We start from the raw sequence: 27657 nt of genomic DNA, 5'->3' as shown, positions 1-27657 counted from the left end.
CATTTTAAATGTGTTTTTTTTTTCCCCTTTTAGTTTTTTTTAAGAGTTCTTTTGTAATTGAATGTTAGTTGTAAATCGTCTTGGTAGGAATCATCATAAATAAAGAAATGCACGTTATAAATAGGTTAAAAAGAAGTGGAAATATGAAAGTGAAAAGTGCCACGATAAAAGTCTGTAGCGCAGATATGCCCTTTGATTGGAGTGTGGTGAAAAGAAAACAACCACGAACCAGGATAGGTTTAGTAATCTGTATTCATTTATTTCCTTGGAATTCTTTTTTTTATATTGTTATTAAGACGAATTACATGAGAAGGAAAGGGTGCTAGTATGTTGAAACTAGAGGAGGAATTGCTGTGTTAGTTAGCAGCAATGGTTTCCTGGATCCAGTCAATATAGTTGCAGACCTTGGTGTAGACTCCGGGGTAGCCAGTGAGAGCACAGCCCATTCCCCATGAAACGATGCCCTGGAGCTCGCCATTGCAGACCACCGGGCCACCGGAATCCCCCTGCGAGACAAAAGAGGTTGCAAGTGAAATATGGCATGCATGCAGCCCAGGTCATGTTGCTTTTCCTTGTACGGCAGCAAAAATATCGATTAAAAACGCAAGAAGTGCCAACAGTGGAGGAATGGCAGATGAAGGTGATGGACTTTTGGGAGCTAGCCGACCTGACCAGAGGAGTCCGCGACCAGAAGGAGGAGGAGTACCAGGAGGAATGGATGAAATTTAAAGACTATTTTGCTACATATGCTAAGATAACTTAAATAGAACTACTTGCAAGTACCAGATTGGCTTAGGATTTAAATATGTGATGTTATAGAATAATATGTCTAAAGTTGATATGAAAAGAAAGATGTTAACTGACTAATTAAATTTATGAGAAATTAGTTTTGGAAAACTGTTACAATAATATACATTGAAACTCAGCCAGGGGGGGATTCGAGGAAGTCACGTAACAATGTTAACAAAAGTGGAATTATTATAGTTAGGATTTACCGTATTTTTCGCCCTATAGGGCGCACTGGCCCATAGGACGCACCTCGTTGTTGTTTTTTTGGGGGGGAAATGAATAAAAAAAAAGCTTTCCCCCCCCCCGCAAGCTTCCCCCGACCCCAGCACCCAGAACAGGCTGCTATCCGCAAGCCTTGCAAGCCCGGCGGCAACTCCCACCAGGCGTGCAAAGCTTGCGGACACCTGCGCGGTGCTTCAGGCTGCAGGCTGCTGCCCGCAAGCCTTGCGAGCCCGGCAGCAACTCCCGCCACCTCCCCAGGCTTGCGGATAGCTTCCTGAAGCCTGGAGAGCGAGAGGGGTCGGTGCGCACCGACCCCTCTTGCTCCCCAGGCTTCAGCGAAAGCCTGCATTCGCCCCATAGGATGCACACACATTTCCCCTTCATTTTTGCAGGGGGAAAAGTACGTCCTATAGGTGAAAAATACGGTATGTTTGTTTGTTTGTCTATGTTTGTTATAAATTTGGAAAATCAATAAAAAAAATTGGAAAAATATCAATTGAAGTCTTGTTTTCCCTTGAATTCTGGGAATTTCTCTTCTCCATGTCTCTGCCCCAGTTTCGGGGCTTCTCCTGCCACCCCACAAGAAGAGAAGAGCAGCAGCAACCAGAGTCCTCCCGTTCTCACAGTAAAATGGTCACACCAAGCAAGTGCCCAGATAACATGGCAGTGTTGAAATATGTGCTCTACAGCAAGCGATGAGCCAAATAGCCAGTTTCGGTTTCTGATTTTCTAGACTTAAGTTTAGTTCGCCTCTCCTGGTATGTCCCACAGAGGAACTTACGGTCTTCAAACAAAAACATCTTGGAGGTCCCAGGCCACAGAGAGGCTAGGCTGGCCTCAACCAGAGGCAGGGCTTTTTCAGCTGTGGCTCCGATCTGGTGGAACGCTCTGCCACAAGAGACTAGGGCCCTGCGGGACTTGACATCTTCCGCAGGGCCTGCAAGATGGAGCTGTTCCGCCAGGCCTTTGGCCAGGGCAGAGCCTGACTCCCTCCTCACAGAACTCTAGCCCATGGTTGCCATTAATCTGATTGAAATTAATTTTATAATGAAATGATTTTAGAATTTTTTATCATTTTACTGTTGTTAGCTTCGGCTGGGGAGGGCGGGATATAAATAAAATTTATATTATTATTATTATTATTATTATTATTATTATTATTATTTAATTAATTAGTTCTCCACATTTCCACCTAAGGTTTTGTGTGTTTTTTAAGTCCTCAGGATAATTTATCAGCATTTTTGCGTGAATTTCTCTGAATATACACATTTTTATATTCAATGCTGGCTAATATACAGATTTTTGCAAAGCGATTTCCCGCAATATACTGCATTTTTGAAACGTTATTTTCACCAATATATGCATTTTTAGACACACTTTACCCTAGTGTGTATTTATTTTTTTGTTTATGTGACTTGCTTAAAGAACTGCATTGCAATATTCGGAGAGGTGTGAATTTAGGGGAGAGCTGTGCTTCGGTTTGTGTATTCTTTTAGAAAGCGTGAATTATGTAGGTTTGCCTTCACATGGGAACTGAACTGAATTTCTACCCCCTCCTTGTGCTGCAGCATAGTTGCTTTACAGTATGAATTCAGCCTCTGAGGAAGCAAGCAGTGATTCTTGCTTGAGATGCTGATTTCGCCTTCAGACAAAGTGTGCAACCTGATCCTTAGCAAATATCCCCACCTCCACCACAGAAAATGGTGGAAGCAGCATAAACACAAAGGGTATTATGCAAACATGGGTGTAGCCAAGGGGAGGGGGCAGGGGGGCAGCTGCCCCCCTCATCAGGTAAAACAATAGAAATACTTAACTAACTGACCAATCTCGTCATTTCTGCCCCCTCTAACAAAAGGCCGCCCCCCCAAAAAAAATAATCCTGGCTACACCCAGGCATGCAAAGTTCAAGCTTTGCTCCCACTCAGGACTGACATCTGACAGGATACCTGTAACTATTTGTGGCTGCTGCCAAAGAAAGCTGAGCAGCAAAACATTTTTTGTGGTTAATTACAGTGGTACCTTGGGTTACAGACGCTTCAGGTTACAGACTCCGCTAACCCAGAAATAGGACCTCGGGTTAAGAAATTTGCTTCAGGATGAGGACAGAAATCGTGCGGTGGAAGCAGCAGTGGGAGGCCCCCATTAGTTAAAGTGGTACCTCAGGTTAAGAACGGACCTCCAGGATGAATTAAGTTCTTAACCCGAGGTCCCACTGTATTTTCAAGGGCTCAGAGCTCCTCATTTAGCAATGGAACTAAAGGTGAATCCTCTCACCTGGCAGGAATCTTTGCCGCCCTCTAAGTACCCGACACAGATCATGTTGTCAGTGATTTGCCCTGGATAAGCATCTCGGCACTCAGCGTCAGCGAGGATGGGAGCGTTCAAGCACTGGAGAAGGTCAGGATAGTTGACTGGAAGGAAAAGGAAAAGGGGTGCAACTAAGACAAGAAGCCAGGAATGTTGGGAAAAGAGATGTTGTCTATCTTTGTGGGCCTCTAAAGGTAAAGGGACCCCTGACCATTAGGTCCAGTTGTGACCGACTCTGGGGTTGCAGCGCTCCTCTCGCTTTATTGGCTGAGGGAGCCGGCGTTCAGCTTCCGGGTCATGTGGCCAGCATGACTAAGCCACTTCTGGCGAACCAGAGCAGCGCACGGAAACGCCATTTACCTTCCCGCCAGAGCAGTACCTATTTATCCACTTGCACTTTGACGTGCTTTCGAACTGCTAGGTTGGCAGGAGCAGGGACCGAGCAACGGGCGCTCACCTTGTCGTGGGGATTCGAACCGCCAACCTTCTGATCGGCAACTCCTAGGCTCTGTGGTTTAACCCACAGCGCCACCTGCATCCCTATTTGTGGGCCTCTAGCCTTCTGTTAAAAAGCATGAGGGCTTCACTGATCAACTCACAAGGTATCAAAATTGTTGGGGTGCTTCCATTTCATTTCATTTATTGAATTTATATACCACCCTATACCCAGAGATCTCAGGGTGCTTCACAAAAAAGATCACAATATATAAAATAAAAATAGAAACAATAATCCAGTAACATCCGCCCCCCCCCCAAAGGAGCCACATTTTTAAAGAGTATAGGATGTCAATCAGGTCAACCAAAGGCCTAGTTAAAAAGGATCGTTTTTGCCTGGCAAACTTCCCTGGGGAGAGCATCCCACAGGCGGGGAGCCACTGCAGAGAAGGGCCCTTATTGTATTGCCACCCTCTGGACCTCTCGAGGAGGAGGCACACGAAGGAGGGCCTCAGAAGATGTTCTCAGGGTCTGGGTAGGTTCATATGGGAAGAGGCGGTCCTTGAGGTATTGCAGTCCTGAGCCGTTTAAGGCTTTATAGGTCAAAACCAGCACTATGAATTGGGCCTGACATATTTTCTATCTGCCCCATCAGACCTTTGGGGATCGACGAGAAAGTGAGCTGTTTTGCTAGCTGTGGAATTAGGTACTGCTGAGATGGGAACCTTGGCTGAAAGATAGTTTTAATAATAAGTAAATAAATAAATAAATAAATAAAAGCCGATGGGTTGACTAAACCATGTTCATGCTCACCTCCACTGCTAAGAGTGTTGCCCCACCCTGAGATCAAGCATTCAGTTCCGGCAGCTGCGCATCCTCTAGGCAAGGTGATGGGGGTGATGCGTGAGGAAATCTCGGCATTGGAGCTCAGCTTGATGAGCATGATGTCGTTATCCAGGAGCCAAGAGTTGTACTTTGGATGGCGAATGACCTTTTCGGAATTGATGAACTGCTCGCCTCCTTCCACCTGCATAATGTCGTGCTCTCCAAGCCTCACTTCTATGCGGCTGCAAAATCAAGTGTTGACAGGGTGCTGAGCGCACTGTGCGGTGTCTGGCCTGCCAGGGGCTGGACTGAGGAGGAATGGTGGGGGTCCGCCCCACCTTGTCCTGAACCTTCCCAAGAACAGGAGGACAGTACAGTGGTACCTCGGGTTACATACACTTCAGGTTGCAGACTCCGCTAACCCAGAAATAGTGCTTCAGGTTAAGAACTTTGCTTCAGGATGAGAACAGAAATCGTGCAGCGGCGGCACGGCAACAGCAGGAGGCCCCATTAGCTAAAGTGTTGCTTCAGGTTAAGAACAGTTTCAGGTTAAGAACGGACCTCCGGAACAAATTAAGGACGTAACCAGAGGTACCGCTGTATAGATTTAGAACAGTGGTTTGCAGAAGGCCACAGTTCAGAGGCTGCAGAGGGGGAAAGCTGGGAAATATTGGGAGAAGAACAGCAGGAAGACGAATAATTGGGGGAGAGACAGCTGATAGATTCAGTGTCTATGGAAAGCATTCCTGACCCCCCCCCCCCAGGACTAGGCGGGCATTGCGAGTATCAGAACAGAAAGCTCAGATCAACCACCGTAGGGATGACGTAGAATAGGAGAGACAGAGGGGGTTGGACTTTTCTAGGAGCAACGCCATTATTTAATAGAAACTGCATTCCTTTGTCTCTCTCTGTGAATACTGAATAAATAAATTCTAATAATAGTAATAATTGCTATATATTTATATCATTCCATTAATTGTTGTTGTTGCTGCTATATATTTATTTATACACCCCACACCTTTTTACCTGACATAAAAATATGAATTGCTATAAACACAGAAAAACACATAAAAAACCAATTAAACATACATCAACAGAGATATATATCTATTAAAACCATACAAATTAGTACAATAAAAAACAGCATGGTGCCAGCTCGTTCATTAAAATGACTATAAGTGGTGCCTTTCTGCTGTCCCTGGAAGTTTTGTGTGTGTGTTTGTTTTTTAAATTGCACATTAGATTCAAGATTTCATGTAAACCAGTTAGAAGGTTTACTACAATAAAATGGCACTTCTGAGCTCTGGCACTTCTTTTTCTGGAAAAATAGCACTGAAGTGGTAAATAAATTATGTTCAATAAAAAATGGAAATAATCCCAGCGAAGCTCTAAGTACACAACACAATTTAGCGAAAGGTGTGAAAGACAGAGAAACTTCTGCTTTGTGGCTCAATCTTCATGCTCAGATCTCAGAGTCCTCTTCAGAGGGGAATGCTTGTTTGTTTGTTTGTTCATTAAATTTATATCCTGCCCTTTCCCCAAAGGGGCCCAGGGAGCCATTGGGTACTGTGAGACAGTGTTTCACAGATGGCAAGAAGTGTCTGGATTGGATGGGTCTAGTATAAATACTAGAAATCGTGCCTTTTGCCTTTCCTGGATCAATAGAAGGCTTTCGTCATTCTACACTTCAGGATCTAGTTCAGCGCATTGTCCTGGAAGACCGACACAGAATATGCTTTCAAAATCTATATTCAGTTGCAGCTACCAATGGCTCCATCATGGCGATAGGCTGTGGTGTTGCTTAGTTACATGAAAACGAGAGGGGTCTACTCTGAACAATCTGGAGCCCTCGAAACCCACACTGGTTCTTACTATTCCTAAACTCCAGCTCTGCTGAAATGTTGAAATCTTGTGGGTTTGCAGTACAAACACGGCAATGGAGAAAGGAAGTGTCAGTCACTCACGATTTGTAGCAATGAGCAGCTGAGACAACCCATTGTTGATTGATGAGGGAACCCCCACAGAAGTGGTACCCAGAATTCAGTGATACTTGGTAGGGGACGGAGTTCTTCTCGCAAGTGTATCCTCCCACAATCTTGTCGTCATCATCAAAGGGGCGAGCAACTGACAAAAACAAATCAGAATGAGCATGGACTGCAAAGTAACTTGGATTCTTCGGAAAGCAAAACAAAACCCAAATTAGGCACAGTTTCTTATTGATAACTTGACCTGGCCTTGAAGTTAAGGTTAAGAAGGGAGAGGCAGTTGCTCGATCCCTTGAGTTTCATGTGGTCACATCTCAGGAATATCTATATTTCTGGTTCTTCAGGATGTGCAAATCAGTTTTACATATGTTCACCCATAGGACTGCTCTGTCCAGTTCCCATACAAAACTGTATTTAAAAGACACTGCAGGAAGATGCACATATAAACATATGTCTTTTTAAATGCATATTTTTAATCTCATCTCAGTTTCAGTATTTTCTGTATACTGTACCTCGGCCCAGTATACCTGAAGGAGCGAGAAGAACCCCCATCATTCAGCTCAGACACTGAGGTCCAGCTCTGAGGGCCTTCTGGCAGTTCCCTCACTGCAAGAAGGGAGGTTACAGGGAACCAGGCAGAGGGCCTTCTCGGTAGTGGCACCCACCCTGTGGAACACCCTCCCATCAGAAGTCAAGGAAATAAACAACTATGGCTTTAGAAGACGTCTGAAGGCAGCCCTGTTTAGGGAAGTTTTTAATGTTTGAAGTTTTACTCTGTTTTTAATGTTCTGTTGAAAGCCGCCCAGAGACGCTGGGGAAACCCAGCCAGATGGGTGGGGGTAGAAATAATAAATTAGTAGTAGTAGTAGTAGTAGTATTTTCTCTCAAAAGAGATGTCACATGTTTCTATATGATTTTTGAATTGAGAACTGGAAAGTGCAGAAACTGAATCACTGTGTTGCAATCCACGTATTAGATCAGATAATTTTACATTAGAATTCTTAAAGAATAAATTCCTCAAGCATCTACAGCAGGCATAGGCAACCTCGGCCCTCCAGATATTTTTTTGGGACTACAATTCCCATCATCCCTGACCAGTGGTCCTGCTAGCTAGGGATCATGGGAGTTGTAGTCCCAAAACATCTGGAGGGCCGAGTTTGCCTATGCCTGATCTACAGCAACAGTCTTACCTAGCATAGACCTACGACTTTAATAACTCTATTATTTTATAACCTCTTCATTACTCTGTAATAAATTAATTTACGAATCACCTTTTACATCTGTCTCAAGGTGATATGCAGACATACCATAAAAAAGAGCTAACAAATTCTTTTCAAAGCAGTACCCAAAACCCACTGGAAACAGGGGCTCATTTTCTATTCTTTTAAAACCTGGCATTTTGAAAGACTCACCTGCTGCTCCCAGGAAGGCAATGACCAAGAGGAGTTTCATGATGTCTTCTCAGTGGATTCGTCAGTTACAACAGGACTTTCTGAAGGCATCTCTCCACATTTATACCTTCCCTAGGACCTTATCTCCTCAGCCCAAGGTCCCACCAGCTTTCCACTTCCCATAGTCTTGCATCAGCTTGGTTAAAATAGACCTTGCAAGTGCCCAGGTGATAACATAATCCCAGGTGCCTTATATCTGAAGTGAAACATTTCTAGGAATTGAGATGTGGTGGTGTGGTTGTTCTGCCAATGTACACAGCTGAGTCCTGTCTTGGGCCCCCTTTCCGCCATCTTGGATGCTTATGAAACATCACAAATTCTGATGTTTCCTGTTCTGTGTGGGCTACAGCCAGCCCAGGGGAGTGCAGCATTCTAAAGCCCATCGGAAGTGCAGGGCATGGAATTATATGGCAGATAAATGGCAGGCCCATGCTGAGCTTCGGCCAGACTGGACAGGAAATATACAGTGCCGAGCAAACCACCAAGCCCTGTTCATACATTCTTTGGACCTTCTTTAGCTTTACAGAGAATTTCATAACCTAATAACCACACTATTCTGGCTAGGGAGTGTTGTGAATCCTTTGTAGCTACAGATCCCACACACAGACCCTCCAAATTTCAGGGACAGTCCCAGATTTAAAGAAGCCATTCTGGTTTCTTATTTGATCACGGAATATCCCGCTTTTCCTTAGGACGTATCTTCATCAGAGAAATGTTGGAGGGAATGGAGTTATGTGGCCCCCAAGCCAAGGAGATAAGTAACTATACAACCTTTAGATGACACCTGAAGGCAGCCCTGTAGAGGGAAGTTTTTAAATGTTTCATGTTTTAGTATGTTTTTATATATGTTGAAAGCAGCCCAGAGTGGCTGGGGCAACCCAGTCAGATAGGTAAAAGTTAAAGGGACCCCTGACCATTAGATCCAGTCATGGCCGACTCTGGGGTTGCGGCGCTTATCTCACTTTACTTGCCGAGGAAGCCGGCGTACAGCTTCTGGGTCATGTGGCCAGCATGACTAAGCCGCTTCTGGCGAACCAGAGCAGCGCACGGAAACGCCGTTTACCTTCCCGCTGGAGCAGTACCTATTTATCTACTTGCACTTTGACGTGCTTTCGAACTGCTAGGTTGGCAGGAGCAGGGACCGAGCAACGGGAGCTCACCCCGTCACGGGGAATCAAACCACCGACCTTCTGATCGGCAAGTCCTAGGCTCTGTGGTTTAATCCACAGCACCACCCACGTCTCTCAGTCAGATAGGTAGAGTGGTAATAATATGATGATGGTGGTGATGGTGATGATGATGATGATGATGGAATAGGACATCCTTATTTTCATCGGAGAAATGTTAGAGGACACGAGCTTTATGTGTGTGCACCATGCCCAGTAGGAACATGCATGCCCCAGAATGCCCCAACTGTCGTCAAATAAAAGGTCACTTCTTGCCTGCTAAAGGCAGACATATCTCCAATTGCATCAGTTAGTAAAATCTGCCCAGTATCTTCTGAACTTGAATATGCACATCCGGTGGGTGTAGTTGTTGTTATTTCATGAGTTTAGATTCTCGTGCCCATCATGTGACTAAATGTTAGCGCAGAGAGCATTCTTTCCCCTGCCCTGGGTGGCAAAAGACCTCCCCCTGGCCCTGAGAAGTCAGAAAGATTCCAGAGATCAATTCTGCACTCCCTCATTAGCCTATCTATACAACGCTGTCAGACCCAGGTTTTTCTTTCCCAGAGGGGGGAAGAACTTTCCTGCTGGTTGGTGCCCATAGCTCTGGCACAGGGAACCGTGGAGAATTGTTGCTAGTGTACCACATGCAAGGGGAAGTAATACAGAAGGTTGCAGTTTTTCTTCTTCCCCTGCTCTTTTGCATTTCACAGTAGCCTGGAATGGAGAAATTTAACATGGTATCTCCGTGCCAGGAAAAGCTTCACCTATTAATGGCACTGGGTGTTTTTCCTCCCCACCATGTTCATACCTTCTTCTTTCAGGGTTCATATCAGTTAATGCTACTTATCTCGGTTGAGATCCAGGCTGTAGAGAGACAGATTTGTGGAGGATAACGCTATGGGATAACTGTGCCCCTGAAGGGCCAGGCACGCAACTTGAGGGTCATTTTGGACTCACAGCTGTCCATGGAAGCACAGGTCAGTTATGTGTCCAGGGCAGCTGTCTACCAGCTCCATCTGGTACACTGACTGAGACCCTACCTGTCTCGCTAGAGTGGTGCATGCTCTAGTTATTTCCTGCTTGGACTACTGCAATGCGCTCTACATGGGGCTACCTTTGAAGGTGACTCAGAAACTACAGCAAATCCAGACTGTGGCAGCTAGACTTGTGTCTGGGAGTGGCCACTGGGACCATATAACACTGGTTCTAAAGGATCTACACTGGCTCCCAGTATGTTTCTGAGCACAATTCAAAGTGTTGGTGCTGACCTTTAAAGCCCTAAATGACCTCAACCCAGCATACCTGAAGGAGTGTTTCCACCTCCATCATCCAGTCTGGACACTGAGATCTATCTCTGAGGGCCTTCTGGCGGTTCCCTCACTATGAGAAATGAGGTTGCAGGGAACCAGGCAGAGGGTCTTCTCGGTAGTGGGCCCTCCCTGTGGAACACGTCTTTTCAATGTAAAGCTATGTATATAGACCTCCACAGGTCTCAAGTCCTTTGGGGAAGAGATGTGTGACTCATTGGTAGCACTTCCGCCTTGTGTGTAGCAGGTCCACCATTCAATCTGCAGCATGCCCAGGTAGGGTTGGGAGAGAACTCCCTCCAAAATCTGCAGAGCCACCCCAGTCCATGCTGACAACGCTCAAGATTTTCAGAAAAGTCTTTGTGCCTGATAGACTGTTCTTTATCAGGCGGTGGATGACCCCCGTTCTATCCTCCAAGCACGAATGGTTCTCCAGTTTGTGACTGATCTGTGTAATACATGGGTTCTGGTAATCAGCTGCTTGGGTCGACAGAGTTTGACCTGGGAGGCTTTCTCAAAGCATCTGGCTAGACAATAATGGTGTTATAGTTTGGGTGGGGGGGATGACCCCTAGAAATTAATAAATGGTAGGATTTTGATGACTTGGGATGTGAAGGGAGAAATACAAGCTGCAGAGGGATTCCTGGGCCCGCCTATGCAAAAGGGCCTGGCCAAGCTAGGGCCATTAAGAAACAATGTGGGGCCACTGAGGGCCATTTGGCAGCACAGGAGAACTGTCCTTCCCCCCTGCCCTGAGGTGTGAACAGACTGGGGGGTTTGGAAGGTTGCCTGGGTAACTGGGTGTGAGGTGACATGAAAAGAGTGTATTTAACGAAGTGTGCTGAGAGGAAGAAGGGAGGAAAAAGAGAAAGAGGCGCCCTGGACTCTAGCGCTGCCCTGCTGGTGGGAACAAGCCCCTCTTGAGATGACCATGCTTTAAGATCTGGGCTCCATCTAAAATCAGGTGTAAATACAGTGGTACCTCGGGTTAAGAACTTAATTTGTTCTGGAGGTCTGTTCTTAACCTGAAACTGATCTTAACCTGAGGTACCACTTTAGCTAATGGGACCTCCCACTGCTGCCGCGCAATTTCTGTTCTCATCCTGCGGTAAAGTTCTTAACCTGAGGTACTATATCTGGGTTAGCAGAGTCTGTAACCTGAAGCATCTGTAACCCGAGGTACCACTGTATGTGAATAAATCACATTTTTAAAGCTACCACAGCCTCCGCCATGTCTTCAATTCCCCAAAGGACCACAGGCCCGGGATTTGTGCCTGGTACCCCATGGGCTCTTGCCACTGCTCAGCATAGAAATGTGGAGGCACCTAACTTTTGTAACAACATATTTAAACAGGAGGATTCTCGATTTTATCCAGTAGGGCAAGTCTTCATTATTCATTCATTAGACTCGTATTTCTTTCAGTACCTACATGCATTTTTGTTCTTTGGTTCTTGCTTCTGACTTTAGGGGTGGGTGGGAAAGTTGTTGTCGCCATGGGGGCAGTGATAGCAAAACTGATTTCAGTAGTTAACAGTTGTGGGGGCGCTTTTTTGTGTTAGCTACTATTTTCCCCCGGAATGTCGTACAATTCATTATGGATAAATAAAACGATAGCCTCTAAGAGCATCAGCCCCCAAAGCCAGGTAAGCTTCACTGCGAACAAATGGGTACAAATGGGGCAAGAAATCTACACAACCATTCATTGCCCAATGCATTTATTTTGAAACTGAACCCCATTTGGTTCAATTCTCTGTTCATTCCAAAATGAACTTACTTCCTTAATGGGTGTTATAATCAGTGCTTTTGTTTGGGGGTACGCATACCCCTAAACATTTTGTGAATCTAACAGGAGAAGAAACTTTAAAAAGTATAAAAAAATTAGTTTCTTCTCTAGCACAGTGAATCGTCAGTTCCTTTGCTACCCCTGATGGCGGCCTCATTTCTTGTCATGGTGTTTCCTGAGCCTTAGAGGGAAGCGAGTGTTTAATGTGTGAAGTAGGAATTGGAATCTAGCATGGTGATTGGTTTTTACCACCTCCGACGCATGGAACTTAATACTGTATCCCTGGAAAATGCTCTGTGGAAGCACATACTTTGTCACTGGTTATCTCTATGGCACAATCTCCCAAACTTGTACTTGATACAATGTATGTGGAGAGATGATTTCCAGAGCCCATGGGTAAAAAATTTACAGCTGAAAATTACGGCAATGGGAATCTCCCCATCCAAATTACTAGAGCAGGACATAGTCCCAGCTAAAAGAACAGTAACCTGTAAACTAGAGGAGATGGACTTGCAGCAGAAAATGGTCTTGGGCAATGGTACCTGCTCACCTCTAAATCTTGGTTTATTACCCCTCTTAAGGCTCCCAAACTATTTGAATTCCTTAACTTCTTCAACTCATAGATATGCCTTTGTAAAGGCAAGATTCAACACCTTCCCATCAAACATGCTGAGAAATAGATTCTCCAATGGACAGATATCGCTCTTATGTGATTGTAATTGTGGGGCACCGGAATCGTTGCATCACATAATTCTTGACTGTGCTTTTCACTTACCGGCCAGGAGCAAGTTTCTTGCTCAATATCTAAAGGGAATTGCCGATGATACGATTGAAGCCAAACTGAGATATCTACTAATTGATGATGACCCCCTAAGATCACTCATGGTTGCCAGATTCTTGAGCAGCGTCCTATCCCTAAAGAAGAGAAACGGACTCCTGTGTGGCTCGGATAATCCCTTCAAACCATGATCTATGTTTTAGGATGTAATTAGGTGATATCACCATTGATATCCTTGATTAATTTATGAGCAGAGGGCGATGTTTAGGTTACAAATTTATTGTAATGTATGATGGTGGTCTTTGTTTTTGTTTTGCTTTGGTTCCTGTTTGTCTTTTGTAAGTTTTGGCGGTTTTAAATTTGGAGGTTTAAGTATATTACGTTGGTATGGGAAACTGTCGTGTGACGGGCCAATGGCCGTAATAAAGATCAATCCAATCCACCTCCGATGGCGGCTTCCTTTCCTTTCCCAGTGTTTCCTGAGTCTCAGATGGAAGCGAGCGTTTAATGTGTGAAGTAGGAATTGGAATCTAGCATGGTGATTGGTCAGTTTCGTTGTTACCACCTCCAATGGCGGCTTCCTTTCCTTTCCCAGTGTTTCCTGAGTCTCAGATGGAAGCGAGCATTTAATGTGTGAAGCAGTGTGGAATGTGGATGTGCGGTGTTTTACTGACGAAAGTTTGGCCTCATTGAGGGGCAGTATTTCAATATGAGTAATGCATGTTCTTTGTACTTTTTTCCATTTACTGTATTTATTTTCCCCGATTTGAACTATAAAATGGTCATTTTCTGGAGTCAAAATGAGAGTAAACCTAAACATTTTTTTTAGGGGGGGGGAGCAAGCACTGGTTATAGTAGTCAGGAATACCGTGTGACAGGAATGTTTAACACGGATGTCCAGTATAAAAACTTCAAAGTGTAGAGGGGGGAATTAGTTCACATTTGGAACTCTGCTAACTCATGAAATAAAAAGATGGCTGCATCACATGATCTGACTTTATTTAGCACAACGGTGCTGAATTAAACAGAAGAAAAGGCAAATATCCAAAGACAGGGATGGATCTTTCAGTTGGCTGCAATTGTTTCTTGGATCCAGTCCACATAGTTACAGACCTTGGTGTATACGCCAGGGAAACCTTTCAGAGCACACCCTATGCCCCAAGACACAATTCCTTGGAGCTCCCCATTGCATACCATGGGTCCACCAGAATCCCCCTGTAAATAAAAGATTTGGGTAGTTAAGAAATGTCTGTTTTTAGTCGGGTACCAATTTATGCATCTGAAGCCTGATTATGGCATTCTAAAGGGGAAAACACACGCACACGCACAAACAAACAAACAAACAAACAAACACAAACACACACACACACACACACAGCCAATCCTCTGAAGGTCTTCAAAGGGATTTCATTTTCCCAACTTAGCACTGGAGATGGTTTGTGTTATGTACTGAAGTTCTCACCCTGGGCCAGCAGGGGGATACTGTAGATAGTTATGCAAATAAGGGATCGAAAGTGACGTTCTGTGATTGGATAGTTTTAGAAAGTTGTTACTGTAACATTGTACTGGAGCACTATATAAGCAGGCTGACTGAACCCTTCAGTTCAGTTCTCTTCTGGCCTGTGAATAAACAAGAGCTGTTTGAGGAATCGCTGTGTCGTCTGATATGTTCACCCACAACTTAACAGTTTGAACCCCTAGCCTTTACTCCACAACAAGCCAATGTTTTTCAGTTTGGATTCAACCTGCCTTCTAGGATGTGTCCTATTTTTAATGTATGGAATCTCATCTTCTTTTTGTGCACAGCTGGTTTTCCCTGTCTAAGTGAAGAACCTTGCATTTATCCCTATTGAAATTCATTTTATTGGTTTGGTTCCTATCCTCCAATCTGTTAAAGTCATTTCAAATCCTCATTCTGTCATCTGTGGCGTTGGCTACCCCTCCCCCAGTCTGGTGTCATCTGCAAATGTGACCCACACGGTTCTTCTAATTAAAGGCACAAGTGTAGCAGTAGCAGCATTTGTGTCTCAGCAAAAGAAAAAAGGCACAAAAAAGCATCTCACATCACAGGAATCTTTGCCGCCTTCCAGGTATCCTGCACATATCATGTTTGGGGTGATTTGCCCCACCAGGGCATCCTTGCACTCGGTGTCACTTAGAACGGGAGCATCCAGGCACTGAAGAAGCTCTGGCAAGTTGACTGCCCCAAAATGGAGTGGGTGGGGGAAAAGGAAATAAGGAATGTTGTTATAAACCAAGAAATTAAGAGAGAAGCAAAAACTACCAAACCACAGCATGACCTGTGATATTGTATAGCGTTCCTGGGGCCATACCACTACAGTTTGCAAAGTTCATGAATTGGAACAACCACCAAAAACTTGCCCCATCTACATATCTACCATTGTAGTTTGCTATTTTCCTCATCTCTCCCTGCCCCGTTTTTCCTTTTGTGTTGTGTTGGTAAAATGGCAAACTTGCAAGCAGGGACTACCTTGTTTTAATTGAGGGTACATAAGCCACCTTGGGGATGCGGGTGGCACTGTGGTCTAAACCACAAAGCCTAGGGCTTGCCGATCGGAAGGTCGGCGGTTCGAATCCCCGCAAGGGGGTGAGCTCCAGTTGCTCGGTCCCTGCTCCTGTCAACCTAGCAGTTCGAAAGCACGTCAAAGTGCAAGGAGATAAATAGGTACCGCTCCGATGGGAAGGTAAACGGTGTTTCCCTGTGCTGCTCTGGTTTCTCCAGAAGCGGCTTAGTCACACTGGCCACATAACCCAGAAAAACTGTCTGAGGACAAACGTCAGCCCCTTGGCCTGTAAAGCAAGATGAGCGCTTCAACCCCAGAGTCATTCGCGACTGGACTTAACTATCAGGGGTCCTTTACCTTTACCTTTAAGCCACCTTAGAAGCCTTTTTTTGACTCAACAGTGGGGGTACCAATGATCTAAATAACAATCCCATAAAAATGAGTTTCAGTTTAATCTCCCTAACGTGTCACATTTCAATATTTGGGCAGGTTTGTTTTCTACTGAGAAGCATCCAAACATGCTATTTCTCCCTTTGAAATGGTACATGGGCTGTGGAATAGCCAGGGAGGAAAAGGTTAAGGTGCCCCCGCATGTGCTGCTATAAATTATTCTTATTGGTATTCTTCTTCTTCTTCTTCTTCTTCTTCTTCTTCTTCTTCTTCTTCTTCTTCTTCTTCTTACCATTATTATTATTATATTCGCTGAAGAATTGATGCTTTTGAATTATGGTGCTGGCAGAGACTCTTGAGAGTCCCATGGACTGCAAGAAGATCAAACCTATCCATTCTGAAGGAAATCAGCCCTGAGTGCTCACTGGAAGGTCAGATCCTGAAGCTGAGGCTCCAGTACTTTGGCCACCTCGTGAGAAGAGAAGACTCCCTGGAAAAGACCCTGATGTTGGGAAAGATTGAGGGCACAAGGAGAAGGGGACAACAGAGGACGAGATGGTTGGATAGTGTTCTCGAAGCTGCGAACATGAGTTTGACCAAACTGCGGGAGGTAGTGGAAGACAGGAGTGCCTGGCGTGCTCTGGTCCAGGGGGTCACAAAGAGTCGGACACGACTAAACGACTAAACAACAACAACAACATTATTATTATTATTACTGCTACTACTGCTAAAAGTGCTGAGAGGCTGTTAGATGCACCTCCATGGCAATGTCTAGTTTGGCCTTGAATTCCTGCAGAAAGAAAAGTTGCCCTGTGCGATTTGAATGCATGAAACATGCTTTAACTCACATCCATCACTGAGGGTGTTGCCCCATCCTGAGATCAGGCACTCGGTCCCAGCAGCCACACATTTCGAAGGCAAGGAAATGGCTCTGACACGGGAGTTCATGGTGGCAGGGGTAGCCAGCTTGATGAGCATAATGTCGTTGTCTGTGGTAACCGGGTCATACTTGGGGTGGGGAATTTGTTTCTCAGCATCAATGAGCTCCTCTGACCCTTCCAGGACATTTATGTTGTATTCCCCAAGCCTCACCTGGATGCGGAAACTGAAATATTTGCAATACGTTACAGTGGTTATTATTAAGTGTATGTTACAGTGTGGAATTCTCAACCAAAGTCCAAAATGTTTAATCTAAATGAAGCTCTAGAATGTGATATGGTAGACCATGTACAAAGTGCCAGAAAAACCACAGACAAAATGGAAAAAAGTAGAAGTCTCAGTAAAGGAAGAATGGATACAAAAACTCATGGAATATGCAGAAATGGCGACACTTACCAGAAATCAAGATAACAAACTTTTTATAAAAGAATGGTAATGGTTTATTGAATATTTACAGATAAATTGTGAACAGATAAGAACATTAGCAGACTTACTGTAATAACCTGCAGTTTCACAAGAGTATATATTTACAGTAGATAATTAAATGAGCAAGTGAAATGAATTTGGATATGCAGAATTTTTTAAAAAAATATTAAGGAACTGCAGAGAGGGAAGGAAGTCAAGTTTTGAATGTTAAACTTGTAAAACTAATGAAATGTATAAACTTGAAAAGTATAAAGAAAAACTTAAAAATGAAAGAAAAAGAAAATCCACAGACAATCTTCCAGGTCATATTTAAGGCCAGGCAGTGATTGAAAAAGGAAGCTCAGGATTGTTGACAGCTGTTTAGCAAACGGCAAGGGATATGTGTAACAAAGCTTTGGAAAGATGCAAAAGTTCCCATGAGGAAATGCTGGTTGCCCAAACTGTGTGAACTCAACTTTAGGTTAATTCTTTGGTTATTATTATTTTCAAATGCATGGATAAGAGTAAGTATACATTCATAACTCAATGGAAGTCTTTTATATCATTTAGGGAAGTTTTTAATATTTGATGTTTTATTCTGTTTTTAATCTGTTGGGAACTGCCTGGAGTGGCTGGGGAGGCCCAGCCGGATAGGAGAGGTATACATAATAAATTATTATTACTATTATTATTTCATGATGATGGGGGCGCTGACTTGAAAGCTGCAGGCACATTCCCCCTCCCTCACAGAAGCCATCACCACAAATATTTGACCCAAGGTTACTGTGCGGCTATGTGGAGAATGAGGGATGCGGGTGGCGCTGTGGGTTAAACCACAGAACCTAGGATTTGCCGATCAGAAGGTCGGTGGTTCAAATCCCCGCGACGGGGTGAGCTCCCGTTGCTCAGTCCCTGCTCCTGCCAACCTAGCAGTTCGAAAGCACCTGAAACTGCAAGTAGATAAATAGGTACCGCTCCGGCGGGAAGGTAAATGGTGTTTCCGTGCACTGCTCTGGTTTGCCAGAAGCAGCTTAGTGATGCTGGCCACATGACCCGGAAGCTGTACGCCAGCTCCCTCGGCCAATAAAGCGAGATGAGCACCGCAACCTCAGAGTCGGCCACGAATGGACCTAATGGTCAGGGGTCCCTTTACCTTTATGTGAAGAATTGCTTTCTTTGATCTGTCCTGAGTATCTGCAGCATGTAGATGCCAAGGTACCAGTCTCCCTTGTGACGCCCTAGTCCCATCCAAACTTTGTTAGCTCTGAAAGAAGGTTCCGGGGAAAGGGAAACAGAGCCTAAGCAACACTGATGAAGGATTTGAATGTTCTTTACTCACGACTGGAAGCAGTGAGCAGCTGATACGACCCATTGACTGCTGATGAGAGAGCCCCCACAGAAGTGATACCCAGCATTCAGTGACACCTGGTAGGGGACCGAGAGCTCCTGGCAGGTGTAGCCTCCCACAATCTTGTCGTCGTCATCAAAGGGGAGAGCAGCTGTGACAGCCAAGGACAGTTGTCAACTAAGCAAAGTGACGATCACCCTGCTATGTTCGCCAGAAATGCATAATCTTACTAAACAGAAGCGTCTTGAATCCTGAAGATCTTTTTATTTATTTTTTGCCAATTCACTGCACACAAAGAACGGCACCACATTTCTTATGGATAGGCCAAAGATTGGATTGCATGAATGTTTTAAATCAGGGGAAGTTTTTTGCGGTGCCCTCCAAATATTTCATTTCATTTCACTTTTAATTTGTCTACTGCCTTTCTAGATTACTATACACAAGGCATTTTACGAGCTGAAGAAACAACAAAATAGGCAGCACAGATTGCACACGTAATACCAATCTGATCCAATACAGTGGTACCTTGGTACTTGGACAGCTTGGTTCTCAAACAAATCGGCTCCCAAACGCCGCAAACCTGGAAGTGAGTGTTCTGGTTTGCAAACGTTTTTTGGAAGCCGAACGTCCGACGCGGCTTCCAATTGAGTGCAGGAAGCTCCTGCAGCCAATCGGAAGCCGCGCCTTGGTTTTCAAACGGTTTCAGGAGTCAAACGGACTCCCGGAACGGATTAAGTTTGAGAACCAAGGTACCACTGTACAAAAAAGTCACAATAACTTTAAAATAAACCACCTATATCAAATAAAGCAATATTCAATAATCCATTAAAATATAATAGTCAACAGTAAAATTAAATACCAGCAAACAGTAATTAAACATTTTACACTTATCAGTTACAATCAAGAATGAATAAACTATAATCATAGTCACAATGCATAATAATTCCAGAAAGCATACGAAACCATGTAAAAAGATCCAACTGAGCAACAAGGACACATATAAAATTATTTTTTTAAAAATATCTCCTCTTCTCTCTTCAAAGCTGCTTCCGCTGTTCCTAAATTATGGTCAGGGAAAGTCTCCTGGGGCTGGAGGGTTGGGAAAAGCAGGTGGAAAAAGGCATTGACTGATGGTCAGCAGAAAGTCTCTCTCTCCATATTGATGGACTACAGCTCTCATAATCCCTGACTGTGGGTGATACTGGCTGGGGATGATGGGAGTTGGAGTCCAACAACATTTTGAGGACCCTGCATTGCCTAAACTTTTACGAGGCACCATCACTCCTGAAGCAACTGCGCTATGCTAAAATCCATCTTGCTCTCTGTTTTCATCTGCAGAACAGAGTCTGCAACAAAGCTTTGACACAGCCAAACTATTTATCGTTTCCGTATGGCTCTTCAGTGTACTGAGTACTGAAGTTATTGCCACAGTTTTCTTCGAAACACAACCCTGTTGAGGGTAGGTTTGGCTAAGGCAGTGCCTTGCCAAATCATGCAGCAAACCGGGGAACTGAGCGAGGTGGAGGTCTTTGCAAAACAGTAGAGGTGGCGTTGGGTATGGGGCTGCCAAGGAGTCAGCAGATGTGGCCTTCAAGGAGCAGGTCACACCCTGGAGACTAGATCTGCTGCCCCGTGGATGCTGCTGCCTGAGGCAATTGCCTCACCTTGCCTCATAGTTGGTCTGGCCCTGACCATGAAGACCTGTAAAGGTAAAAGGTAAAGGGACCCCTGACCATTAGGTCCAGTCGTGGCCGACTCTGGGGTTGCGGCGCTCGTCTCTTTTTATTGGCTGAGGGAGCCAGCGTACAGCTTCCGGGTCATGTGGCCAGCATGACTAAGCCGCTTCTGGTGAACCAGAGCAGCGCACGGAAACGCCGTTTACCTTCCCGCCAGAGCGGTACCTATTTATCTACTTGCACTTTGAGGTGCTTTCAAACTGCTAGGTTGGCAGAAGCAGGGACCGAGCAATGGGAGCTCACCCTGTCGCAGGGATTTGAACTGCCAACCTTCTGATTGGCAAGTCCTAGGCTCTGTGGTTTAACCCACAGTGCCACCCGTGTCCCATATGAAGACCTGTATCTTAGTGCAAACAAACAAACAAACAAACAAACAAACCCAAGAACAGTCTAAAGCTGGGCCTTTTTTTCAGCCAGAAATCACCAGAACTCAGTTCCAGCACCTCTCTCAGATGCACACCATTGCCATTCTAAGAAAACGAAGGAGAAGTTCATGGAGAGTTCCAGCACCTCTTTTGCTAGGAAAAAATGCACTGGGCTTAGGGCACTACAGACAGCTTGCTCCATGTGTTCATATGCTATCCCTACCACTGCTCACAACTGTGTTATCCCAGCAGGATGACAAATATAACTTCTGGATGGCGTTTGCTGTCTCCAGTGGAGCCTATGATAGAATTTTTTTATTTTTTTTTAGTTGTCCTGAGTTCCAAGGAGAGAAAGATGAAGCAGCATCAAAGGACCCACCTGCTACTCCCAGACAGGTAAGGATCAAGAGGAACTTCACAGTGTCTCTGCCAATGATCACTCTACCTGCTCAGAGTAGAAAATTGCTGGAGGTTTCATGTCCTAAATAGCTGCTGGCAGGCTTTGTCTGGCTGAACGCCCACCTCCCAAGGTCATCATGGCAGCTTTTCACTTCCCAGGGTCTCGGGATAATTTGAGCATTTTATCGTATGGAAAAGTGATAAAGACATGCTATTTCCAATAGTAGAAAAATGCAGGTGTTGCAGCCTGAGGCTGGCAGGTCAGCCAGCAAACCTGCCTGGCCCTGAACACTGTTTTATAATGTTTATAATGTCCCAAATCCCAACTCCTTAGAGGATTCTAGAGCACATGCTCTTCCTGAGAGTTTCCCATTGCCAGATGCCCCGCAGAGGAATTGGAATCTCACATTGGTCCATACATGGTTGTTATGTACTGAGTTGAATAGGATCCAAAATGCAGCAGTCTGATTAATCCTAGAACAATAGGATCCAAAATGCAGCAGTCTGATTGGTCCTAGAACAATAGGATCCAAAATGCAGCAGTCTGATTGGTCCTAGAACAACAGGATTCAGAATGCAGCAGTCTTATTGGTCCTAGAACAACAGGATTCAGAATGCAGCAGTCTGATTGGTCCTAGAACAACAGGATTCAGAATGCAGCAGTCTGATTGGTCCTAGAATAGGATCCAAAATGCAGCAGTCTGATTGGTCCTAGAACAATAGGATCCAAAATGCAGCAGTCTGATTGGTCCTAGAACAATAGGATCCAAAATGCAGCAGTCTGATTGGTCCTAGAACAACAGGATTCAGAATGCAGCAGTCTGATTGGTCCTAGAACAATGCAGCAGTATGATTGGTCCGCAGGAGCCACCCAATCCAGCTCCAGGTGGGAGTGAATCCACAACCTGATTGGCCTACAGGAGAATCCCAGAATTAGCCAATCATGTGCAGCCCATTGTGTAAATAATGTATATAAAGCAGATATTGTGGGGGAACTTCCACTCCTCCTCACCACTATGAGCTGAATAAAGAGCATGATATCCACTCTCGACTCCGAGTATTTTTCATGGTAAATGGAATCGTACCGCTCAAGCACAGTTGCCCACGCAGGCAGAGTGATGAGGACTCACACAGAGGATTTTGTAGGAAGGAGAGGTTACTTTGAACTGCTGTGTCTCTGCTGCTTGCACAGAAATACACAGCTGAATCTTCCTGCTTTGCAGGGGAAATATTCAGGATCAAGCGATCTGTGCTGGGCATATCAGCTGTGAACCGGTCAGAAACATTGCCTGCAGGCTGTTGCTGGTTATAATAGAAGTGAAGGAGGAGCTGTAAACCTGGCTCGGCACCCTGGCGGTACCAGAACATGACGTTGTGCTGATATTTTTGTTCGCACTCAATCCGTGCAGTTTTGTCTTCCTGCAACACCAGGCTCCATGGCTGGGTGATCTCAGCATTTGAGAATCCTGAAAGAGAAAGAGGAAAGTGGAAATTTAAACCTGGGTCTCGGATTAGAATATTAAAAGCTACCTGTAAAGCAGAGAAGAGGATTCTGACAAAGGGCTTACTCAATTTTAAGAAGCACATAGCCACACACCAGTTGATCCACATCTCTGAGCTCTTTGCAAGTGTCGAATGTGGCTTTTATGTGACTGTATTATATCGGCTTCCTTCCCCGGCACCAACAGTCTGGTTCTGTCTATATGAACACAACAAAGCTCTGTTAGAAACAGGAGTTCAGTAGTCCTCCCTGTGCAACCCAAACTGGGGTTGTTAACATCTTTTGTGACACTCTTAAATTTGTGCAGAGGTATCAAGATATTCCTCTCTCACACACCCTCACCCAGGGATGACTAGCAGAGATGTTTAATCGCAGACTTCGGTCTAGAAATTTGGGTTGTCTCTGAGCAGCTGAAGGAAACTCCACCTACAAGATAGTCTCACCACATGTCAAAAGGACGCTGTAGTCCAGGAATGGGGAAGCAAAAACAATCACCTTTCCTTTTAGGCTAGCCTAAAGCTGTGGTTTTCCCAGTAGTGATGTATGGAAGTGAGAGCTGGACCATAAAGAAGGCTGATCGCCGAATAATTGATGCTTTTGAATTATGGTGCTGGAGTAGACTCTTGAGAGTCCCATGGACTGCAAGAAGATCAAACCTATCCATTCTGAAGGAAATCAGCCCTGAGTGCTCACTGGAAGGACAGATCCTGAAGCTGAGGCTCCAATACTTCGGCCACCTCATGAGAAGAGAAGACTCCCTGGAAAAGACCCTGATGTTGGGAAAGATGGAGGGCACAAGGAGAAGGGGACAGCAGAGGACGAGATGGTTGGATAGTGGTTTCAAAGCTACAAACATGAGTCTGACCAAACTGCGGGAGGCAGTGGAAGACAGGAGTGCCTGGTGTGCTCTGGTCTAGGGGGTCACGAAGAGTTGGACACGACTAAATGACTAAACAACAACATGAGGGTTATTTGCATTTTATGTAATTGTTACAAGATAAGATATATAAGAATTGTGTGGAGAGACAGAAATCCCTCTCTCCTTAACTCTAAAACTCAAGAGCCTGATGGAATGAATTGGCTGTAGATTCGGGTCAAAGAAAAGAAAAGATTTCTACACAAGATACGCAAATAACTGTCAGGATGTTGTCAGCGGCTCCCAGCTAGTTACCCAGGAAAGTATAAAGACAAGGGAAAATTTATTACCGTCCTTTTTTATTTCAGTCTTTACAGAGAGAGGCTATAGAATCCAGCCTCTTGGATAATGGCGTTGTCCTGAGTGAATCTCCACCCCGCTGTCTCTCCCACTTCCTCATTCGTCATGCTCATCAACTCCTCTATGGGTGCTGCTATGTGCCCTCTGTCTTTGAGCTCTTTGCTCTCCTACTTTTAAGGCTTGCCAGGTTCTGGGAGATGGGGGGGGGGGTTGGTGTTAAGTTGTGGGTGAACATATCAGACGACACAGCAATTCTTCAAACAGCTCTTGTTTATTCACAGGCCAGGCCAGAACTGAACTGAAGGGCTCAGTCAGCCTCAGTGGCGTAGCGTGGGTTGTCAGCACCCGGGGCAGGGCAAAGTTATTTGCGCCCCCTAACCCGTGGATTTGTGCCCCCTAACCCTAACCCCCAGATGTTGCGCCCGGTGCGGCCGGCCCCCCCTGCACCCCCCACGCTACACCACTGGTCACCGTGCTTATATAGAGCTCCAGTACCACGTTACTGTAACAACTTTCTAAAACTATCTAATCACTTAACGTCACTTTCGATCCTTCATCTGCATAACTATCTACAGTATCCATCCAATCACTGAACGTCACTTTCGATCCTTCATTTGCATAACTATCTACAGTATCCCCCTGCTGGCCCAGGGTGAGAACAGTTGGAATGCTTTCTAAAGACACCGTGTCAGCCAGCTTACTGGGAAATGATATATAATGAATTGAAAAAGATGTTTAAAAGAACGTATGCAAAAGAAACAGAAGACCTGCTTTTGGGATTTATAGGGACAAAGGTACCCAAACTGTATAGAAATTTACTCATGTGTTTAACTACAGCGGCAAGAATGATACTTGCCCCAAAATGGAAATAAGGAGAAGTCCCAGCAAAAGGAGAATGGATACAAAAACTTATGGAATATGCAGAAATGGCGAAACTTACCGGAAAAATAAGAAATCAAGATAACAAACTTTTTATAAAAGAATGGAAATGGTTTATTGAATATTTACAAATAAATTGTAAATAGATAAGAACATTGGCAGGATTATTGTAATAACCTGCAGTGTTATAAGTGTATATATTTAAAGGAGATGAATAAATGAGCAAATTAATTTTGATACGCAGAAAATATTAAAAATAATTTTAAGGAACCGCAGAAAGAGGGGGAAGGAATTCAAGTTTTGAAATGTTCAAATGATTGTAAAATTATTGAAATGTATGAAATTGAAAATCATAAATAATGCTGCGGGCCATAAGCTCATACCTTCCAACATTTCTCCGATGAAAATAGGGGCATCCTAAGGAAAAATGGGACATTTCGGGATCAAATCAGAAACAGGATGGCTTCTGTAAATTTAGGACTGTCCCTGGAAAATAGGCACATGTAGAGGGTCCGTAAGCCCACAGTGGTAGATAGTGCTGTTGTTTCTCATTGTCTTATGAAACAGGACTCTGTAAGTGACTGGGGTGTGTGTGTGTGTGTGTGTGTGTGTGTGTGTGTGGTATAGAGGGCAGGAAGGGGAGTGTTGTCAGAGCTGCAGTGTTTATGTGCAGCTGTGAGGCAGAAAGTTCTTGCTGTGCCCTTACTAGCTGCGCAAAAATACACGGCTGAATCTATCGTTTGTTCCGGAGTGATGGACAGGGAAGCATGTGTCGCATTTGTCGATTCTATACTGTATTTCTCCATATTGGGCTCCATAGACACAGATCCATGTACAGAGTAGCCAATGAGCTCCAGCCGCTTGTCTGCACGGTTGCTCTCCTTCTCCTGCCTATACCAAAGGATAGTTGAGTAGGTGTTGTCATTGTGGGAACACTCGATGCTTGTTTTGGCCCCCTTCCGGGCAAATTTGAACTGTTCCTTCTGGGTCACGGTGACTCCACTGCAGAAACCTGTAAAAGACCTGAGTAGTGAACAAGGACCCCAAACAGAAAAACTTGCTCAGTTTTATATGTCACAGTTTGGCTGGTAACTTTGCTTTTCTGTTTCCACAAGGAAGAAACTGCCCTTTCCCTCAACTACGGTAAGTCCCATCTCATATTTGTACTGAGCGCAAATATGAGTGGCTGGGGAAACCCAGCCAGATGGGCGGGGTATAATTATTATTATTATTATTATTATTATTATTATTATTATTATTATTATTATCCTGGCCCTCCTCCTTTCTCTGCCTGTTTCTTTTCTCGGTTGCAAATTCCATATTGCTTGCAGGCTGCCCTTTTTATCTCATTGCCGACTCTCTTGGTAGATCTCCCCTGTGCAGCTGGGTTCTTTCTTTCTTCCTTCCTTTTACAGCTGTGGAAGACTTATCCTGGACAGACTTATCCTGCCTGTGAGGGAGATTCTCCTACCTGCCAAAAGCTGCAGGCCAACACCCAGGGCTTTCCACCACATGGTCTCTGCTGCAAGAACAACGTGGAGCAAGGCAGCTGCTGCCTCTGAGCCTCGAGGAAGAGTTGAAGCGGAGGCTCTCTTGAGCGCACCTCACTGGTGGCAGGAACTGGTTCTGAGACCTTTCTGCCAAGGAGGTGGAGCAGCTGGGGACCTGCTGAAAAAGAGAAGCTCATCTCTCTGAAGATAGCATAATCTTAAACTGACAGGTCAATTCAGCGGTAAAAACAACAACCAAGCAGCTAGTCAAATCTGAATGAATTAGCAGCTAGGGATGTCAGAGGAATCCACTATATATTTTCCTATATATGTAATAAACAAACTGAATTTCTTCCCATTCCTAGGTATAACTTTTTAAAAAATGGTTTTCAATATGTTGAAGACTGCTTGTTGTTAAAACAAAAAAAAAAGTGGTAATCTCACATGTTTTGGGTCAGAAACAGTGCTGAACAGTTATCATTTCCCTTGCCTCTGATGGAGTGTGTTATGTCATGAGGCAAACAAGCAATTTCAAACCTAACATTAATGGAATAGTCCGTGTGCTGGGCAGGACACGCACAAAAATGGAATCTAAAACCCAAATTCCACAGTGTAAAGTGTTTTGTTTTAATTGGCCATCATCTAGATTTATAGACTGGGCATTAGAAAAATACTACCTTCTCTATTAATCCATTTATCTCTCCCGGGTTACCATATGTGTACAATAATTCAATGGAATGGTTGGCAAGTTTCCTAAAAACCATTACTTACTAGGCTGAGGTTTTCAATCTTGTCAAAGATGTATATTGATCACAAACTATTATATCTTGTATTTATTGCAGTTCAGCTCACTGTATCTATTTAGATCAGTCAAGTGTTTTCTTTCTGGCGACAATGCTGGGTTTTTAGGTACATTTATTGACCACTGAGGAAGACCCTTGTGGGATGAAGCATGTCTGGTCTTCAACAATAATTTTATCATTGTTGGTCCCATGAGATCAATGTTTCAGCATCAGGTTATTATATTGTTGCATGTATATAACGATGTCCTCTTGGAAATCTCATCCATTCTTTACGTCTGGTTATATTATGGGGGAGTTTGAAGTTATATAATTTTTAACAGCCACCCATAAATATTATTTTGCTTGCAATCTAATTTGTGGCTCTGCTGGGGCAGGAAACAAAGAGAGGACAAAGGCGGGGGTCCTGAGCTCCTATGCAGCAGCTGATTCTCCTCTGCCCATCACACCTCTAAGGCTTGTCACCACCCCTACTGGCAAAACCTATTGGTGTTTTGCAACTTTCTGACTAGTTGCAGCACCTTAGCCAGACCTAGCAGAGTACACGCAGAATCCATGGAAGCAATTGGCGACTTGGCTGCAGACAGGATAGACAAAGCAGGAACCAGGAAC

General features: G+C 44.5%; 2 protein-coding genes and 1 gene segment (V, D, J or C); all 3 read right to left on the bottom strand.

Moving 5' to 3' along the window:
- Positions 1-22994, bottom strand: part of LOC307206459 (M1-specific T cell receptor beta chain-like) — a 51207-nt gene extending 28213 nt beyond the window's left edge. Inside the window, exons 1-2 of the C gene segment in view lie at positions 22728-22994; positions 22320-22625 (exon numbers count right to left, since the gene is read on the bottom strand).
- Positions 253-8031, bottom strand: LOC307206139 (anionic trypsin-like). Its single transcript, XM_079958927.1, has 5 exons — positions 7976-8031; positions 6543-6702; positions 4567-4820; positions 3286-3422; positions 253-506 (listed from the first exon to the last, which is right to left on the bottom strand). Exons 1-5 carry the CDS (start codon positions 8013-8015, stop codon positions 357-359), a joined length of 741 nt encoding a protein of 246 aa, XP_079815053.1. The 5' UTR covers positions 8016-8031; the 3' UTR covers positions 253-356.
- Positions 14118-21576, bottom strand: LOC307206113 (trypsin-like; the record flags this gene model as incomplete). The annotated part of the gene is made up of 6 exons (XM_079958907.1): positions 14118-14267; positions 15116-15252; positions 16816-17072; positions 18651-18810; positions 21140-21205; positions 21567-21576. The coding sequence occupies 6 exons, from the start codon at positions 21574-21576 to the stop codon at positions 14118-14120; spliced, it is 780 nt and encodes a 259-aa protein (XP_079815033.1).
- Positions 22995-27657: the final 4663 nt, after the last annotated feature.

This window comes from Podarcis cretensis (genome assembly GCF_951804945.1).
Source record: "Podarcis cretensis genome assembly, chromosome: 17".
Taxonomy (NCBI): Eukaryota; Metazoa; Chordata; class Lepidosauria; order Squamata; family Lacertidae; genus Podarcis; species Podarcis cretensis.
This window is presented reverse-complemented; position numbering and strand designations above follow the sequence as displayed.